This window comes from Aotus nancymaae, unplaced genomic scaffold, assembly GCF_030222135.1.
Source record: "Aotus nancymaae isolate 86718 unplaced genomic scaffold, 86718_ANA_hifiasm-v0.15.2.pri h1tg000058l, whole genome shotgun sequence".
Taxonomy (NCBI): Eukaryota; Metazoa; Chordata; class Mammalia; order Primates; family Aotidae; genus Aotus; species Aotus nancymaae.
Window position 1 is genome coordinate 12,465,770 of NW_026988472.1, and position 20,015 is coordinate 12,485,784.

The window sequence follows — 20,015 nt, forward strand, 5'->3', positions numbered from 1 at the left end:
AACTTGGGCTTCCAGCGAGAATCACTCTCAGTCCTGTTGCTGCTGCTGCTGCTGCTTTGAGCCCAGGTCCTGCCTAGGGTCTTAGCCAGCTCCAGACATGGTGGGGCCTGCTGCTGAGACAGTGGGAGCAAAGGGTCTCTTCAGAATTATCAGTGGAGGGACCCAAAATTGACAGAGGTGAAGGGACTCACTGCAAAGTTTATTGCCAGGTGAGGGTCTCAGACTGGGCAGCTCTCGTGGCTTTTGACAACTGTCGTGTGATTCTCACCCACCATGTAAAAGGTGTTTTGTACTTTGCCAAATTTATTTGGAGATTTTTTTTTTTTTCGAGATAGAGTTTCACTCTGTTACCTAGGCTGGTGCAGTGGCGCGATCTCAGCTCACTGCAACCTCTGCCTTCTGGTTTCAAGCAATTCTCCTGCCTCAGCCTCCTGAGTAGCTGAGATTACAGGCGCCCACCACCACGCCTGGCTAATTTTTGTATTTTCAGTTGAGACGAGGTTTCACCTGTTGGCCAGGCTGCTCTCAAACTCCTGACCTCGTGATCTGTCCGCCTCAGCCTCCCAAAGCGCTGGGATTACAGGCATGAGCCACTGCGCCCGGCCTATTTGGAGATTTCTAAGATGTTCATCCGTCATTATTTCCACTAACATTAAACCACTTAGGTTTGGTATTCACCTTCCTAACAATGTTCTTTCACTTTTGAAAATGACTTCTCGTTATTTAAAATGCACACACTGCCACACACTGTTGTTTGCAGGTGTTTTCACAGTGATTTCACTGCATTTTCATAGCAGACTTAACTGCAAAACTAGTTATATGATTATACAGACCTTCAGCGTAACAAACTTGTGTTGATCCTATCATCTGGAATTCAAGGGAGCAGATTGATTTCATCATCTGCATATAACATTATTAGGCTTTGATGTCAGAATCACTCTCCATGGGCTGTTTTTCTTTTTGTTTGTTTTTTGAGACAGTCTTGCTCTGTCACCCAGGCTGGAATGCAATGGGATCATCTTGGCTCACTTCAACCTCTGCCTCCTGGGTTCAAGCAATTCTCTTGCCTCAGCCTCCCAAGTAGCTGGGATTACAGGCCATGCCACTACACCTGGCAATTTTCATATTTTTTGTAGAGATGGGGTTTCACCATGTTGAGTGGGCTGTTCTCAAAACTCCTGACCTCAAGTGATCCACCCACCTCAGCCTCCCAAAGTGCTGGGATTACAGATGTGAATAACCACACCTGACCTCTCCATGGGTTTTACTATGGCCTTGTTTCTGAATGACCTTTCCTTGGAGCTTCGTACATGGAACAGGTTGACGTCCAGTCTTGTTTTCTCCTATCAGTGAATTTAGGCCCTGCTTTCCTCTGCAGAGTGAAAGCTGATCACATCACAGTTCATGCCCAGGGTTTCCTCTGTGGTGCTGTGGTGAGCTTTCCTTCATTTGCAGAATTACCCTTACCTGCAGTTATCCTATGTTTGCCTCTGTCCTTCCATGGCTCCAAACCTTGAAGCAGTAAAATATGTGCCAAGACCATTTCCCTGAAAGTTAGGAGCCAAGAGCCCTGACAGAGAGATCTTGGCAGAGATGAACAAAAACATTATGTAGCACATGTATGAATGGGAGAACTGGGATATGCCGAGACAGGGAAGGTGGATTCCCTGGGAGTTGGAAGTTCGGATGAGGGACATGATGTCATTTGCTGTTAAGAAAGCTACTGGCTGGGCGCAGTGCCTCACACCTGTAATCCCAGTACTTTGCAGGGCTGAGGCGGGTGGATCATCTGAGGTCAGGAGTTTGAGACTAGCCTGGCCAACATGATGAAACCCCATCTCTACTAAAAATACAAACACTAGCCAGGCATGGTGGCAGGCACCTGTAATCCCAGCTACTCAGGAGGCTGAGGCAAGAGAATTATTTGAACCCAGGAGGGAGAGGTTGCAGTGAACCGAGATTTCGCCATTGTACTGCAGCCTGGGTGACAAGAGTGAAACTCCGTCTCAAAAAAAAAAAAAAATAGCTACAGTAGATCAGATTGAGTTTCAGGACTTTCTAAACACTGGTAAAGAGGAGGAAATTGGCCCGGCGTGGTGGCTCACACCTGTAATCCCAACACTTTGGTAGGCTGAGGTGGATGGATCACGAGGTCAGGAGATCAAGACCATCCTGGCCAACATTGGTGAAACCCCGTCTGTACTAAAAATACAAAAATTGGCCAGGCATGGTGGTGGGTGCCTGTAATCCCAGCTACTTGGGAGGCTGATGCAGGAGAATCACTTGAACCTGGGAGGTGGAGGTTGCAGTGAGCTGAGATCGCGCCATTGCACTCTAGCCTGACGACAGAGGTGAGATTCTGTTTAAAAAAAAGGAAATCTGGGAGTTAAGAGCAAGTTTTAGAACTGTGCTCTAAACATCTGCCTGAGTACAGGATTTTAATCTCATTGGGCATTTGCACCCTGCTTCATGCCAGTGGGGATTTGAGGCAGCAAGTTAGACGAGCTGTGTGCTTGCCTGTTAAAACTGCTGAAGCATTGGTTAAGTGGAGTCACATTGTGGACAGTGTGTGGAGAAGTTAATATCACTGAGAATGCAGACAACAAGTATGTGATTGTGGCCAATGAGTGCAGAAATAGTCTGGGAGAGGAAACTCAACCCATGAGTCTTCCCCAGCTGGTGCATTTACCCGGCATTCACTTAGCACCTACTGTGAGGTAAGCACCACTGAGGAAGGTGCCAAGGCGTGGAGAACAAGGTCACTGCCCTTTGGTGTTTGTCATCTAGATGGGGAGTCCAGACACTGACCTGGGGAAATCTGCCCTTGGCTTTGGGCAGTGTGACTGCGCAGAGGCCCTGAGGGGGTCAGGGAGGCCAGTTCGGTGCCTTGGAGGCTCTGACTCATAGAGGATGCAGGACTTCGGATGAGCTTTGAAGGGTCGGTGGGAAACAGGAGAGAAAAAATCAGTTTACCCAGTGTATTCGACACTGTGTTTGCCCTTCTAGAAGGCGGTGCACAGTACTTGATAGGCCTCAGTGCAGTGGGGGAGCTGGGTCGTGGCCCTCCCCTTGTTTTGCTGGTTAAACCCATTGGAGGTAGAAGGTCCTGTCTGACCTCATGCTGTCTCTGACACTCTCGCCACCATCTAATAGTTCAAGTGGTTGCAGCTTTGCTCTCCCTCGATCATTTGATTCATCCACCTGAGGATGTAGTGGGCGGGCTTCCTATGAGGGTTTTCCTGTGGGGAGGTGACTAGGGAAACAGGGAGGAAATCCTAATTATGGCTTGTCCTCTTCCCTGAATTGCTGTCCATGACACAGAATAGTTCTAGTGTAAACAAGATGGGTTGGGAATGGTTTGCATAGGGCAGGAGGCCCACCCAGAAGGCCTGCCCAGAAAAGATAGTACCTGAAACCTATTTGCAATGTTTGCCCAATAACCATACTCTGGCCTTTCTTTGTATGTTGATTGGGAAGCTGGAAATCCAGGCTGGTCTCCCTTTCTTCCCTTTGTCACTAACTCCAAGCTGTCAGACATTTGAAATCAGAACTGTTTTCAGTATTCTAAGTCCTGGTCTTGGCAACCGTGCCTGGCCGTCTACAGTTTACATCCAGTTACCACACTAGTGGCTCAAGGCAGGCGAGTTTCATAATCCCGAGTTTTCAGATGAGGAGTTGGGATTGGGGTTGGGGGTGGTGCCAACCCTGGGAGATTCCAGCCTCTCATTTTTGTTCTTGTTGGTTGCACTTTTCAGAACCAAGAGCCACTGAGAGAGGAAGACTCCGATTTCATCCTGACTGAAGGCGACCTCACGTTGACCTACGGGGACAGCACAGTGACTGCAAATGGCTCCTCAGGTTCGCACACCGGCTCCACAAGTCTGGAGGGCAGCCGGAGAACGAAGAGCAGCTCAGAGGAAGTGCTGGAGCGAGACCTGGGAATGGGAGACCAGAAGGTTTCGAGCCGGGGCACCCGTCTAGTGTTTCCTCTGGAAGATAATGCTTGACTTTCCCCCCAAACCCTGGCGCAATGGGGTAGGCTCCCAATGGGGTCAGGACGGCTGCAAGCCCTAGTGTTGTTTGAGGTGGGGCAGTGACTAGATTGAACTAACTCTTCTATTTTATTGGAGTCTGAAGCTATTGTAACACTTAAGATTTAACTCACGATGCAGATGGTGAGGCAAAAGTCTCTAAATTCAGACAAATGTAGACCTATTCCCACTTTTTTCACATAGTAGTACGCTGTTTCAGAGTTAAATAAAAAAATAGCATGCTTTAATGGTCTCCTAATTCATTCACCTGCAGTATCTGAGCAAGGCGGGGCAGGTGCTGGGCAGGGGGCTTCCTCCCATGAGAGGCTGCATCTCAGTACACAGCAGTGCAAGTCAAGCTGACCATAGAAATACCAAGTTAGGGGAGAACAGGCTGGAAGAAGGATCGAGAAGGAAGGCAATTGAGATCGGAACTCCAAGGATTATGGGAAACTGGTGTTAAATGGGACAGAAAACATGGAAAAGCAATTTGAGTGAAGGCTCTGGTAGCGAAGGCTGCGTGACTGCAACCTCATATCAGGATTCCTGACTTTTATGCTACCTGTGTTTCTTCTTGACTGAAGATTTGAAAATACATCCATGAACATTTCAACATGGAACAAAGCATTATAGTTCCTTCTCTGGCGATGTCCATAAAGAAGTAGTTATGAAATGTTTAAAACCAAAGGCAAATAGTGTTATACTCTTATTTTTTAATTAATCTGAGGAAAGGAGGTATTTAGAAACTGATGATGGTATCACTGCAAAAAGCATTCAACTTTTGAGGGCTGCCATATGAACTGACAGCCTAGGAAATAATCACTAGGACGGAAGTATCTACTGTGGGTTTAGAAATAATACCAAATTTTTTAGGATGCTATTACCTGGGGAAGAGAAGGCAGCAAGAAACCTACAAGGCACCAGACTAGAATTCAGAGGGAAAGAAATCTCAGCGCAAAAAATTAACTGCAAAGAAATACGAGTTAGTAGTCTCAAGACTGGGTAGAATCCGAAAATTTGAGCTGATGAATGCATGAGATTTCAGTGGCCACCTGAGGAATCAGAGGGAAGTCAATGGAACATTAAGTATCTTCAACCCACTAGAAAGTTCTGTCTTCTATAAGCTTAGGAATCCGGGTATCTTTACGCCACTGAGTGTCGTGCAGAGAAGGGTCATTTTCCTTGTCTCTGGGGAGGCTGCTGCACCAGCTTAACATATGGGTGTGATTTGAAAGTTAGGTTTTCAGCCAGGCGCAGTGGCTCACGCCTGTAATCCCAGCACTTTGGGAGGCTGAGGTGGGCAGATCACGAGGTCAGGAGTTTGAGGCCAGCCTGGCCAATATGGTGAAACCCTGTCTCCACTAAAAATACAAAAATTAGCTGGGCATGATGGCGCGTGCCTGTAGTCCCAGCTACTCTGGAAGCTGAGGCAGCAGAATCGCTTGAACCTGGGAGGCAGAGGTTGCAGTGAGCCATGATCGTGCCATTGCACTCCAGCCTGGGGGACAGAGCAAGACTCAGTCAAAAAAAAAAAAAAAAGGAAAGTTAGGGTTTGTGTTCTTTCTGGATGAGCTGTTCTCTGCCCACACCTGTAATGCTGAAATACTGAAAGACCTCTTGGGAAAAGTTTGAGTTTCTCCCCATGTCTCTGTGCCTGCCTCAGCGCTAGCATATTTTTGGCAACCCAATTTTTAAAAAATGCTTTCAATAACATGGGCATTTTTCTTATGATGGCAGATAAAATAGTGTCCCAGTGTAGTCCACCTATAATGGAATCAGCCATTTAATCTTCTCACTTCGCATGTTTAATGCTTAATTTTTAAGTAAGGCATTGCTTCACAACTTTGTGTTTGAATTGATAATTTGTGCAAATCAGGAATATATGTATTTAATTAGGTTGAGCCATCTGAATTTGCTGATATTTGACCCTTATGTAAAAACAAGAGTCGCAATTTCATATGGTTCAATAAAATAAAATTGACACCTGGCACAGTGGCTTACGCTCATAATCCCAACACTTTGGGAGGCTGAGACAGGAGGATCACTTGAGCTCAGGAGTTCAAGACCACACTGGGCAACATGGCAAAACCCTGTCTCTACAAAAATACAAATATGAACCAGGCATGGTGGCACATGCCTGTAGTTCCAGCTACTTGGAAGACTGAGGTGGGAGGATCCCTTAAGCCCAAGAGGCAGAGGTTTCAGTGAGCTGAGATCATGCCACTGCAATCTAGTCTGGGCAACAGAATGAGACCCTGTCTCAAAAAAAAAAAAGAAAGAAAAAAGAAAAATACACAATTGAATGATTTTCATTCTCCTCTTTCCTTTTTATCTACAATATAGTCCATTTTGATTTTATGGTCATCCATCGGCTTTGGAAGTTTGAAAAATGCTAAACAACCTACCCAGACCCATGAGGCCTCAGGGTTACCTAGGCTAGTGAAGGACTTTTTTTTTTTTTTTTTTCTCTTTTTTTTTTTTTTGAGTCGGAGTTTCACTCTCGTTACCCAGGCTAGAGTGCAATGGCGCGATCTCGGCTCACCGCAACCTCCACCTCCTGGGTTCAGGCAATTCTCCTGCCTCAGCCTCCTGAGTAGCTGGGATTACAGGCACGCGCCACCATGCCCAGCTAATTTTTTGTATTTTTAGTAGAGACGGGGTTTCACCATGTTGACCAGGATGGTCTCGATCTCTTGACCTCGTGATCCACCCGCCTCGGCCTCCCAAAGTGCTGGGATTACAGGCGTGAGCCACCGCGCCCGGCCCCGTGAAGGACTTAAGAATAAGATCTACACCCCACAGCCAGATAAAGAGCTTTCTTTCATAGCCCCTGGAAGGGAAGTTCTTATATCCTGGGTTGCAGACAGCAGCTGCCAGGCCTGGCAGAGCCCTGGAGATACATATATTATATATGTGCTGGAGTCCAGAACCAGCACAGGAGTTTTTATTTAGTAGAGTTATCTCAGTAATGACCAGTCATGCCATATATATCTAAAAGGGAAGGCTTGTTTTGTTTTCATTTTTGTTTTTGTTTTGCAGAGATGGAGAGATAGGCTGCTGGGCTTTTTGGTTGGGTCTTTATAAAGCTTTGCTTATCTTATGTCGATTACTTAGTTTTGGAGGGAAAATGCTAACAGACACACCCTGGTGGTGGTTCTTGAAAAGAGCCAACCAGGAAGGATTTGGATACACCCTTTTTTTCACCTCAAGGCTTTTTTTTTTTTTTTTTTTTTTTTTGAGACGGAGTCTCACTCTGTCACCCAGGCTGGAGTGCAGTGGCGTGATCTCAGCTCACTGCAATCTCTGCCTCCTGGGTTCAAGCGATTCTCCTGCCTCAGCCTCCCGAGTAGCTAGGATTACAGGCGGGCGCCACCACATCCAGCTAATTTTTTTTTTTTTTTTGTATTTTTAGTAGAGACGGGGTTTCACCACATTGGCCAGGATGGTCTCGAACTCCTGCCCTCGTGATCTGCCTGCCTTGGCCTCACAAAGTGCTGGGATTATAGGTGTGAGCCACCGCGCCCGGCCGTTATTTTGTTATTGTTGTTGTATTTGAGAAAGCTTTTAGCAGATTACAAGAAATGATTCTTTTAGGGAAGAAAAATAATCACCGAGTTTCCCTTCCTAGTCTTAGTTCAATCCATAGAGTGTTGTGTTTATCCCCAAAGGGTCTTGTAGTCTTCATTGCAAACATTTGATTCTGATCTACTCACATACAAGGAAATGGAGATTTGCCAAGACCAAAACTAGAAGGGTGGGCTTCCCATCAGGGTTTTCCTGTGGGGAGATGACAGGGGAAATCCTAATTATGACTTGTCCTCTTCCCTGAATTGCTGTTTACAGCAGTGTAGTTCCAATGTAAACAACAGGGTTTGGGGATGGTTTGTATAGGGCAGGAGGCCCACCCAGAAGGCCTACCCAGGGAAGAGAGGGCCCAGAACCTAGTTGCAGCATTTGTCCAGTGACCCTACCCCAGCCTTTCTTTGTGTGTTAGGAAGCTGGAAACCCAGGCTGGTCTCCATTTCTTGCCTTTGTCACTAACCCCAGGCTGTCAGGCCTTTGGACTCAGAACTGCTTTCCAGTGTTCTAAGTCCTTATTTGATTACAAATATTCGGTGAATCGAAGTAAGTCACTTTGGTCCTAATTTTTAACAGTTGATCCAAATTTTTGTTTGTAAGATGTGGAAAATAACCCTGACCTTACCAGGGGTCCTGAGAATGTGAATCCATTCGTCAAAATGGTTCCACATCTAGAAGCATTTTGCCTATGCCGTGTGGAGAAAAGTAGAATGCCGCAAAGCCCAGGCATCATTCAACACAAGGCCAACTGTCTGCTGCCAGTCTGGCATAAGATCACATTGAAACTGCTAAGCAATGGTACATCCAGTTAAACAAAGTTCTTCCAAGAGAGTAAACCCAAGTCATCTTATACACATATTTGTTCTGGGTTGTGGGGGATGACAGTTCAGCAGAGTCAGATGTTCTAGAGCAGAGGTTCTCAACCCTGGCTGTAAATTGGAATCATCTGGCCAGTTTTTGGTATTAAATCAGTGCAAAGGCCCTCACCTCAGAGATTCGGATTCAGTAGCTTCAGGTGGGACCTGGAATCCATGCTTTGTTTGGAACCTAAGTAACGTCCCTGATGCGCAGCCAGGGTTGACAAGAGCCTTTAGTCTAGAGCTCGCAGCAGACCCTATTTGCAATCTTATTTAAAAGAATGGCCTAGCAAATGAAGGTGTTTTTTAAAATTGCTAGTCATGTGAAATGAACTGAGTATTGATCAATAATACAGACTGGGCAGCTGTGAGAGAGTTTGATGCTAATCTTTGCAGAACTCAAGAACATACTCCATAAAGTACAGCTGAAAAGATCACGAAAACCTTGGAGCCTTCAAGGAGAGAGAAGGGTGACTTGGGGTATGTTTGGGGAGAATTAAAAACCTGTCATCTTGGTTCCCACTTGTGGGGAATAAAGGGAAGGTAATCTCTTAACTGAGCTGCTGACTAATCAAGCATGAAGGTTTCTGGGAAGCTGTTTTTTTTTTTTAATTTCACCTGGAATTAAATTAATAGTCCCCTCTGCAGTTAGATTTTCTTTCCCTTCACCTATCCTGATGCTGAGTGCACATTGGATTCCTCAGAATAAGGGTGAGTCCGTTTTCTGCTGGAGAAAATTAGAAGGTTGTGGTCACTTTGCAATCACATGGTGATGGTGGTGGTTTCAGTAGCCGGTAATTAAGGAGATGCACACTTTTGTATAGTCCTGACAGAAGATAAAAGCTGCCATTCCTTTTAGTACACTTTTTGAGAACTATCAGAAACCTAAACTTTCTCTCCTAGAGAAGAAAATTTGGAATTTAAATAAGGCCACATTTCTTGCTAGGAAACAAACATAGGAAGGGCATATGGACCGGAGCATCCAGGGTGGTCACTGGATGATCAGACAAATAAGCGTTGATGCCTGGAAGCCAGAAATCACACTGCGACATCAAATGTTTCATCAGGCAAACAGCAAGGAGCTCTTCAGGCTGTGTTCTGTAGAGCCAAAAATGTCCTCTGTGGTTTGGCTGACAAATGGAATCTCTTTAGAAAATATGCAAAAGGGTATCTCAGCTATCCATGACGATTCTGTCTAGGACAAAGAATTAACAGTTCCTTCCAAAACAGAGGTCTGTTTCACGCCATCCCCGCATCCTGTCTCTCCCTGTCCTTGTCTGCAGTGGAAGTGAATGTGATCGCACCAGATGTTTGATGTGAACAAGTGATTTCCAAATGTAGAAACACCACCGATGTACTTAGGGGGAAAAACAGTGGCAGGGTGTTAGAGCATCTCATCAGAGGTGAAAGTCACCCACTTGGAAACCTACCATGTACCTGTTGTGAGTTCTAAGAGTGTATCAGAAAGCTGATTTTACCATCCGTTGTGAAAGGTTATCTGCAATGAGGGCTGCTGGGACGTCAGCCTGCTGATCTCACAAGTATACTACTTCTTATTCCACTTCAGAAGTGGGGAACTTGACAAGTTTCTTGTCTGCCTTTTGATGTTGATTCTATAGATTAATTAGTTCAGGAACAAGTCTTTCATATACATTAGACTGGTATCATTGAGTTCTGATCTCTTCTGTTGTTCTTCAACTGACAATCTGGCTTGCCAGTGTCAGCTGCTACATTCTGATACAGGAAGTTGAAGGAATCTAGTGGCCAAGAGTTGTAGTTTAGAAACAACCCATCTGAATGCTGCTTTTACCACTTTGATACCTGAAAAGACTGTCCTTTCTAAAACCTGAAAACAACATATAGAGAAATACTGTAGAAACCAATTGTTAGTGTCTAACTAGGAAAAGCAAGTAGACTGACTCATCGACAATCCTTTCAAAACAAGACATAGAGATAAACCATTTTTCCAGTTTCAATTTTCATAGACATTTAAAAAAAAACTAACATGCATATCTTGTCACCCAGTGCTAGCAAAAATTGTAAAAGCAAAACCAAAGTTTTTGATGTTAGTTTTATTTTTGTAAGTAGGGTATACTATAGTCGTGGCCCCTATGGAACACACAGGCAGCCGGTTTTCTGCTACTTGAGCCTTGGAGAAGATGAGAAGGAAGGGCTGCCTGCTGTACTGCCCTTTGGAAATGTCCAAAGCAGACATGAGAGCACACAGCAGAAGTCACCTTCTCCTTCTGATGACCACCTTTTAAAAGGCTTAACAGAATCACCAAATGTCATGGTCAACTCTTGGCCAGTGGAAAATTGTCTGGGACTGTATATGTTGGAGGAACTCAGATAAAAAAGGACTTGTAAACAGCATGAAAACCTCAACATCTGTTGTCTCAAGCACTTTTTAAGAAGGCCACAATTCAGGTGTTAGCGGATGACTTAACTGCATGGACATTTTGGGGCTGACTTACGTTGTGATTATTCCAATTGTGGGCTTTGGAGAAGCAGAGGGATGATTTTCAGTTATGTGGGTGTTAAGTCTACGGATTGGGAATTTACCATTGAAATCGATCGTTCAAAATGTGACTTCATAGTAGGGCCAGCTCCTCCTAAGTTGTCCTTTTGTTTTGTACATAAAACACATCTAGTACTTCTTACTTGGAAAGTTGTACTATATCCATGAAAATGGTTAAATGAGAAGCCCATCAAGACTCATCTAATAGCTGAAACGCAATTTTTAAAATAGAATAGGATGAATGTAACATGAAACGATGTGACCTTCTAGGGAACTTTTTCTAGAGAGCTTACATATTGTAATTGGGGAGAATTTTGTCTTCTATTTCCATTCAACAGTAGCAAACTGGTGGTCTTATAAAATTAACATTATAGTATGTTCTGTAAATAAACATTATATAAAATGACATTAAAGTATGTTGTAACTGTGAAAAATTGAAGACTTGGAGTTATCCACCTTTATGTGCAATAAGGAAAACTGCCGTAGGCCCCAAAGTGCTGTCTTTCCCTAGCATTTTACTCATCGTTTGCCTTTGTGTGTATGTTTAGATTGCTATTGTAAAGCTAGCCATGTGTATTCCTGCCCTTTACTGATATTTAACACATTTTCTCAAAGCTTTTTTTTTTTTTTTTTACAAAACTCAAAATAAAACAACTAACTGGCTGAGTTAATCTTGTTTTGTTTTTTAAAGTATCACCTGTTGGTAGAAGGCTGTAGTGTGATACTATTCTTAGTCTGTTTCTCTCACTGAGCGGTTCTTTTCTGGGTATAAACTATTCCTCTCCAGCTTTTTTTAGGCCTGGGGTTGGCAAACTACAGCTGGCCTCTGAACCAAATCCAGCCCACTGCCTTTTTGTGTAAATAAAGTTTTATTGGCGTGACTAGGCTCATTCATTTGCTTACTGTGTGTGGCTGCTTTCCTGCTACAATGACAGAGCTGAGGAGTTGCAACAGAGATCGTATGGCCCATAAAAACTAAACTATTTACTATCTGGGCCTTAACAGAAAAAGTTTCTGCCAGCCTCTGATTTAGATGCTTAAAGAAATTCAGTTTTAAAATAGGGCTGGGCGCAGTGGCTCACACCTGCTATCCCAGCACTTTGGGAGACCGAGGTGGGTGGATCACCTGAGGTCAGGAGTTCAGGACCAGCCTGGCCAACATGGTGAAACCCCATCTCTACTAAAAATACAAAAATTAGCCAGGCATGGTGGCATGCACCTGTAGTCCCAGCTACTTGGGAGGCTGAGGCAGGAGAATCACTTGAACCGCGAAGTGGAGGTTGCAGTGAGCCAGGATCGTGTCACTGCACTCTAGCCTGGGTGACAGAGTGAGACTCCATCCCAAAAAAAAATTAAAAATAGGATGTAAAAATCACAGCAACAGATTTTTAAGACTTTCTAAAATGTACATTAGGGTTAAAAGAAATACTTTAAATCTAGCCTCTGCCTGTGACTCCTCCTTGCCTGCAACCATCTTGAACAGGCTTTGAATGTCAAACCCTGAAAAAGGCATCACCAAGTGTTGGCAACATCAACTAGTAAGAATGAAGCAAGTGGATTGTACATTGCAGCTTAATGCTTAGGTTCTTACTGAATAATTGCTGAAATTCTTGAACCCAAGATACAGCTTCTTCCACAGTCTTCATATTCCTTTGTATGTACACTAGCTTTTACCCAAAACATGCAATTGAACTGCATCATAAAATCTGCTTCCAAACAAAACAAATCCTGTCATTAACATGACTCCAGAGTCATTTAATAGTATAATTACAAAAACACCAGATGATAGAACAATTTAAAAGTAAAAATTTGTTTCAGTTTCATTAGGGTTCTCCCAGCCCAGGGAGAAAAATTACTTTTCAAATATCAGTTCTGGGTAGAGGGAAAGGGAGCTATCTGAAGGACAGCCGGATGAGTCAGGTTAAAAACAATACCGCCCAGACCTATTATTTAATATTAAGTAATTTAATCAATACTGCGCTTGGCCCTTATTCACATTGATGTTTTCGTCCAGACACCTGCTGATGTGAAATGGTACCAAATCACATCTCTTCTTTGTTGTGAGGGTGCCTGGTTGAGATGGCTTCAGCAGTGGCAGGTTCAGCCTGGGAACTAAAGCTCTTCCTATTTTACAGCCATAAATATCCACATCGCACTGTCACTTCCTTACTGGAAACTTCATCTCAACCAATGCGTCTGTCATTATTGAATAGCTCACGACATTCCTGCTCAGCAGAATTGCACAGCAGTTGGTAGCAAGTCAAGTCCCAGACTCTGACAGTGTGACAGATTGCCTCCACAGTGCTGCTTCTCCAGTGCTGGGGCAGCATGCCGAGTGCCCCGGTTCATGGTGACTGACCTGGAAGGGAAGGAACAAAGGACATTTGAACTTCAGAACACAGAAATCCCCAGAAAGAGTCTGTTGAACCCTGATGACATAAGGCCTTTTAAATTAGAAACCTATAATCTTCCAACCCATACTGAATCAGTATCAATCACTTCTTGTTTGTGAAACAGACCAGGAGAAAATGACCCAAGAGGTGTTGGGTGAGGGTGAAGATGGGAAAACTATGGGGACGCCTCTGTGAGCATGGCTGTGCTTTCTGCAGCTGCTGTTGTGCAGCGCTTGCTGAGGAGAACAGGGCTTTCTGGGACCTTTTGGGTAGCGTGTGGGAGGAGCTGGGATTGAAGCCATACCATTAGGGACCAACCATGTACCCATCCATTCTTCACGCATGTACCAGTTGATATGTGCAAAATGCCAACAGCAACTGGCAATTCTGTAAAACCGAGGCTGTAGATAAGCAATGAGTCCACCTTCCTACCTTTGTGGCACCTGAACTTTTTTCTTCTATCATTTAAACACACTGCTTGTGTCACCCTATGTGAGCAGTGGAAAGTGGGCTGACTCTAGTGTGTCCGTACTAGTCCCATCACCAGTTTCTTGCTTTCCTGTGATCCTTCCTCTGATCCTGGATGTGTACCAAATTTGACATTTTCTAATGGAGTGAAACTGTTCATCAGCTTAATAGAACTACTGATGTAAAGTTTGGGAAAGACAGTTTCAAGAAGATTTAAAATATGCAATAAAGATTCACACTAAGCATTAAGGAAAAGCGAATTTCACAAATGCTTTGAGGCCTTTCTATAAATTTTTTTTTTTGAGATGGAGTCTTACTCTGTTGTCCAGGCTGGAGTGCAGTGGCGCCATCTCAGCTCACTGCAACCTCCACCTCCTGGGTTCAAGTAATTCTCTTGCCTCAGCCTGCTGAGTAGCTAATACAGGTATGCACCATCACACCTGACTAATTTTTTGTATTTTTACTAGAGACAGGGTTTCAGCATGTTGGTCTGGCTGGTCTTGAACTCCTGACCTCAAGTGATCCACCCGTCATGGCCTCCCAAAGTGCTGGGATTACTGCTGTGAGCCACTGTGCCCAGCCCCTTTCTATAAATCTTTAGTATTTTGCTAGTACACGTGTTTCATGAAAGGGCTGTATATGCAGAGTGACCCCCAAACGCAGAAGGGCTGAGAAACCAAAGAAGGAGGCAGGTAAGTCTAGCTTGTTGTCACATGGTGATTTTATTGGGGAATGTATGGACAGAAATATGGTCTTGAGCAGCTGCAAGGCAGGTAGATCTCCATGCCATTACCCCCCGCCCCCAGACCCAGGGAGTATATACCATAGGAAAACACATGCTTCAGAGGGAATGAGTATGAGTTTGATCTAAGGGCAGGATTTACAGTAAGGATGTGCTCTTACACAAGGAAAACAGATGAACTGGAACTCTCAGAGGCATTCCTGGAACCGGGTTAATCACAAGTCAACAGGGTGGATTGGCATCCAAAATGGAGTTACTTTAGCCTCCACAACAGGTTATTTACATAAAGAAAGAGCCACCATGTCAAATTTCAGCATAATTTACTTTAATAAAAAACAATTTCCAGATGGGTCAATTTATTTTTTTTTAATAGACGGAGTCTAGCTCTGTTGCCCAGGCTGGAGTGTAGTGACGTGATCTTGGCCCACTGCAATCTCCACCTCCCAGGTTCAAGTGATTCTCGTGCTTCAGCCTCCCTAGTAGCTGGGATTACAGGCATGTGCCACCATGCCCAGCTAATTTTTGTATTTGGTTCAGCTGGCCTCTGAACCAAATACAAATACCTCTCTTAGTAGAGACGGGGTTTCACCATGTTGGCCAGGCTGGTATCGATCTCCTGACCACAGGTGATCCACCTACCTTGGCCTCCCAAAGTGCTGGATTATAGATGTGAACCACCGCACTCGGCCAGATGGGCTGACTTCCAGTTAACAAGATGGAATAAATGCACTTCTCCTTATTCTTCCCACAAAGTATAACTAAAAACTCCAAATATGATATATAAAACAAAGATTAAGAGTCTGAAGGGTAGAGAGAAGAAGGCAGACTGACTAGGAACCTTGGCAACTGAGGAATACCGTGACCCTGAGTGGTTTTATTTTTTGCCACCTCAATATCCCGAATGTTGTGTGCTAAAGAAGCCAGCAACCCAGAAATGCCAATTGTGACAGACACACAAAAAGTCCTGAAAAAAGCCTGTTACCTCTAGCCAAAGGACAGGTAAAGGTTCACTCTAAAAAGACAGAAACCAAGGCCGAGTGTGGTGGATCACCTGTAATCCCAGCATTTTGGGAGGCCAAGGCAGGCAGATCACAAGGTCAAGAGATCGGGACCATTCTGGCTAACACGGTAAAACCTGGTTTCTACTAAAAATACAAAAATTAGCTGGGCATGGTGGCAGGCGCAGGTAGTCCCAGCTACTTGGGAGGCTGAGGCAGGAGAATTGCTTGAACCCGGGAGGTGGAGGTTGCAGTGAGCCTAGATCACACCACTGAACTCCAGCATGACGACAGAGCGAGACTGTTTCAAAAAAAAAAAAAAAAAAAGACAGAAACCAAGCACCACAATAAAAAAAAAAAAAAACTCCCCTTTCCTGTGAGCAAAGACCTAGTGGGAAGCCAGGATCTCTGGCAGGAACCAGGTGATGTGCCCCTTTCTCGCCAGTGTGGTGTCAGTGGAGGCCTGCTAAAATAAGATTTAAATAAGATTTGGAGATTCATAAGATAATTCTCCAATTGTTCAGGGCAATAAAAACAGCACTTGTGAAACCAAGAACCAGGGAAATTTCAGCTTGAATGAGAAGATACAACTGATACATACCAACACTGAGATGACAGATGTTGAAATGATGGGAAACAGGTTTGAAGTGGCAATCATAAACATCTTCAATTAGCCATTACAAACGCACTTGAAACAAATGAAAAAATAGAAATTCTCCACAAAGAAATATAATTTTTAAAAAAGCAACCAAATAGAAATTTTACAACTGTAAAATACAATAACAGAAATCTGAAAAACTCACTGGATGGGCTCAATAGCAGAATAGAGAATAGAGTAAGGACTTAGTGAATCTGAAAATAGAACAATAGAAATTATCCAATCTGAACAACAGAAAATAGAGTTAAAAAAAGATAAACAGACCCTCAGGGGCCTATGGAACCACAATAAATGATCTACCATGCATGTCGTCAAAGTTCCAGAAAAACTGAAAAAGTACTTGAAATATGGCTGAAAATTTCCCAAATTTGGCAGAAGACATAAATTTATAGATTCAAGAAGTTCAGCAAACCCTAAAGAAGAAAAACTCAAAGAACTCTACACCAAGCCATGACATACTCAAACTTCAGAAAAGTAAAGACAAAGAAAATCCTGAAGGCGACTAGAGAGAAATGACACATTAATTATGAGAACAACAATATGAATGCCAATGGATTTTGTATCTGAAAGCATGGAGGTCAGAAGAAAGTGACACAACAGTTTTCAAGTGCTGAAAGAAAATATCTGCCAATCCAGATTTCTTTCTCTCTCTCTTTTTTTTTTTTTTTTTTTGGACAGAGTCTCACTCTGACGCCCAGACTGGAGTGCAGTGGCATGATCTCAGCTCACTGCAACCTCCACCTCCCGGGTTCAAATGATTTCTCGTGCCTTGGCCTCCCAAGTAGCTGGGATTATAGGTATGTGCCACCACGCCCAGCTAATTTTTGTGTTTTTAGTAGAGATGGGGTTTCGCCATGTTGGCCAGGATGGTCTCGAACCCCTTACCTCAGGTAATCCACCTGCCTCGGCCTCCCAAAGCACTGGGATTACAGGTGTGAGTCACTACACCCAGCCTTCCTCCAGATTTCTATATCCCATGATAATATCCTTCAGGAATGAAGGTTAAATAAAGACATTTTCACATGAAAGAAAACTAAGATAATTTTTGCCAATAGAACTTTTATAAAAGAATTGCTAAAAGTTCTTCCCCAGGGAAAGGAAATGATTTTTTTTTTTAAAAAAGGAGGCTTGAAATATCACAAATGAAGAAAAAACAATGGAACAGGTAAAATATGAGTAAATTTAATAGACTATTCTCTTGAGTTTTTAAAATTATTTTTGATGGTTGAGGCAAAGTAATACTGTATGATGTAGTTCTCAATATATGTAGAGAAAAGTTTTAAGAGACTCTTTAAGGGCCAGGATAAAGGAAGCTAAATGAAGATTAGTTTTCTACATTTCACTGGAGATAGTAAGATGTTGACACCAGTAGGCTGTGATAAGTTACATATGTGTAATTCAAATAAACCACTAAAATAAACATACAGAGAGATATACAAAAAGCACTGCAGATAAAATGAAATTCTAAAAAATGTTCAAGTAACTCAAAGGAAGACAGGAAAACAAAGGAACAAAAACAGAGGGAACAAACAAATCAAACTGAAGTCCTAAAATATCAATAATTAGATGAAATATAAATGGTTTAAATATATAAATTAAAAGAGATTGGCAGAATGGATTTAAAAACATTACCATTCATTTCTAATATAATGAAGTGGGTTGAAAGTAAAAGGCTGAAAAGGATACATCATACAAACATTAATCAAAAGAAAGGAAGAGAAGCTATATTCATATTAGATAAAATAGACTTCAGAGCAAAGAAAATTACCAGGGAGAATGTTACATAAGGTTTAAAGGGTCGATCCACAAATAAGACAGAGCAATCCTAAATATGTACAGAGCAAATAGCAGAGCTTCAAATTTCCTGAAGCAAAAGCTTAAAGAACAGAAAGAAGAAATATACAAGTCTATATATATAGTTGAAAACTTCAACACCATTCTCTCAACAAATGATAGACTCGCTAGACAGAAAGTCATAAGGATACAGAAAAACTGAACAGTACCATCAACCAACAGGATTGAACTGACATTTAGAAAACATTCCACCTATTATTAACAGTAGAATACACAGTATTTTTAGGCATACATGGAACATTCACAACATGAACCTATCCTGGTCCACAAAACAAATCTGAACAAATGTATAAAAACTGAAATAATAATAAATAAAATAACCATAGTGGAATCAAACTAGAAGTCAGTAACAGAAAGATAGCAAGAAATTATCCAGAAATTTTGAAATTAAAGAACATACTTAAACATAATTCATGGAAAATAAAACTATATTGAATAAAAATGCAACATCAAAATTTGTGAAGAGGAAAATTTATAACACTAGAAACTTACATGAGAAAAAAAGAAGATTTCAAATCAATAATCTACATACTTACCTCAAGAAACTAGATGATTTTTTAAAACCCAAAACAAGCAGAAGTAACGAAATAAGATAAAAGGAGAAATCAGTAAAACTGAAAACAAACAATCAAGAAAATACAATGAAACAAAAAGCTGGTACTTTGAAAAGATCAAAAACCTCTATCAGCCAAGCACAGTGGCTCACGCCTGTAATGTCAAGACTTCGGGAGGCCAAGGCGGGTGGATCTCTTGAGGCCAGGAGTTCGAAACCAGCCTGGACAACATGGCAAAACCCTGTCTCTACCAAAAATACAAAAAATACAAAAATTAGCCAGGTGTAGTGACAAGCACTTGTAGTCCCAGCTCCTCAGGAGGCTGAGGCATGAGAATTGCTCGAACCCAGGAGGCAAAGGTTGCAGTGAGCCAAGATTGCACATTGCACTCCAGCCTGGGCAATGGAAGTGAGACCCTGTCTCAAAAACAAAACAAGACAAAACAGAAAACACACAAACAAAAAGCTTCTATCAAGACTGACAACTGAAAAAGAGAAGACAAACATTACCAGTATCGACAATGAAATAGGGGATCTCACTACAGACCCCACAGACATTAATAGGCAAAAACAAACAAACAAACAAAAAAACTGAAAACAACTCTACATCCATTAATTTGGCAATTTAGATGAAATGGACCAATTCCTCAAAAAGCACAAACTACTATAGCTCACCCAATATGAAACAGATAATTTGAAAAGTCCTATAACTACTAAAAAAATGAATTAATAGTTAAAGGACTCCTTAAAAAGAAATCTTGTTCATGTCCTTTTCAGGGACATGGATGAAGCTGGAAACCATCATCTACAGCAAACTAACACAGGAACAGAAAACTAAACACCACATGTTCTCACTCATAAGTGGGGGTTGAACAATGAGAACACATAGACACAGAGAGGGGAACATCACACACTGGGGCCTGTCAGGGGTGTGTGGGGCAAAGGGAGGGAGAGTATTAAGACAAATATGTAATGCCTGCGGGGCTTAAAACCTAGATGATAAGTTGATAGGTGCAGCAAACCACCATGGCCTGTATATACCTATGTAACAAACCTGCACGTTCAGCGTATGTATCCCAGAACTTAAATAAAATAAAATAAAAAAGAAGTATTTAAGAAAAAGAAATCTCTAGGTCCAGATAGTTCCCATGGATAACTCTACCAAATGTTTAAAGTAGAATTAATTAACACCAATTCTACATAATCTCTTCCAATTATGAGGCCAGTGTTATCTGATACTAAAACCAAACAAAGTGTTAAAAAATAACCCCAAAAAACAAAACTACTGACCAGTATCTCTCAGGAACTCTTGTTTTGTTGAGGCAAAATTCCTCAACAAAATATTAGCAAATAAACCTCAACAA

The 20,015-nt window shown here is 42.6% G+C and overlaps 2 protein-coding genes across 2 annotated transcripts in view; one reads left to right on the forward strand and one right to left on the reverse strand.

The window, feature by feature from the left end:
- The window catches only part of SLC9A7 (solute carrier family 9 member A7), a 143,561-nt gene extending 139,282 nt beyond the window's left edge, over positions 1-4,279 (forward strand). The window contains exon 17 of the mRNA XM_012448195.3: positions 3,756-4,279. Within this exon, the coding sequence (XP_012303618.2) occupies positions 3,756-4,007 (252 nt within the window). The 3' untranslated portion in view covers positions 4,008-4,279. The remainder of the gene's footprint in view (positions 1-3,755) is intronic.
- Positions 4,280-10,493: 6,214 nt separating this feature from the next.
- The window catches only part of CHST7 (carbohydrate sulfotransferase 7), a 29,273-nt gene continuing 19,751 nt past the window's right edge, over positions 10,494-20,015 (reverse strand). The window contains exon 2 of the mRNA XM_012448194.2: positions 10,494-13,344. The gene's annotated coding sequence lies outside the window, so the exon portion shown is untranslated. The remainder of the gene's footprint in view (positions 13,345-20,015) is intronic.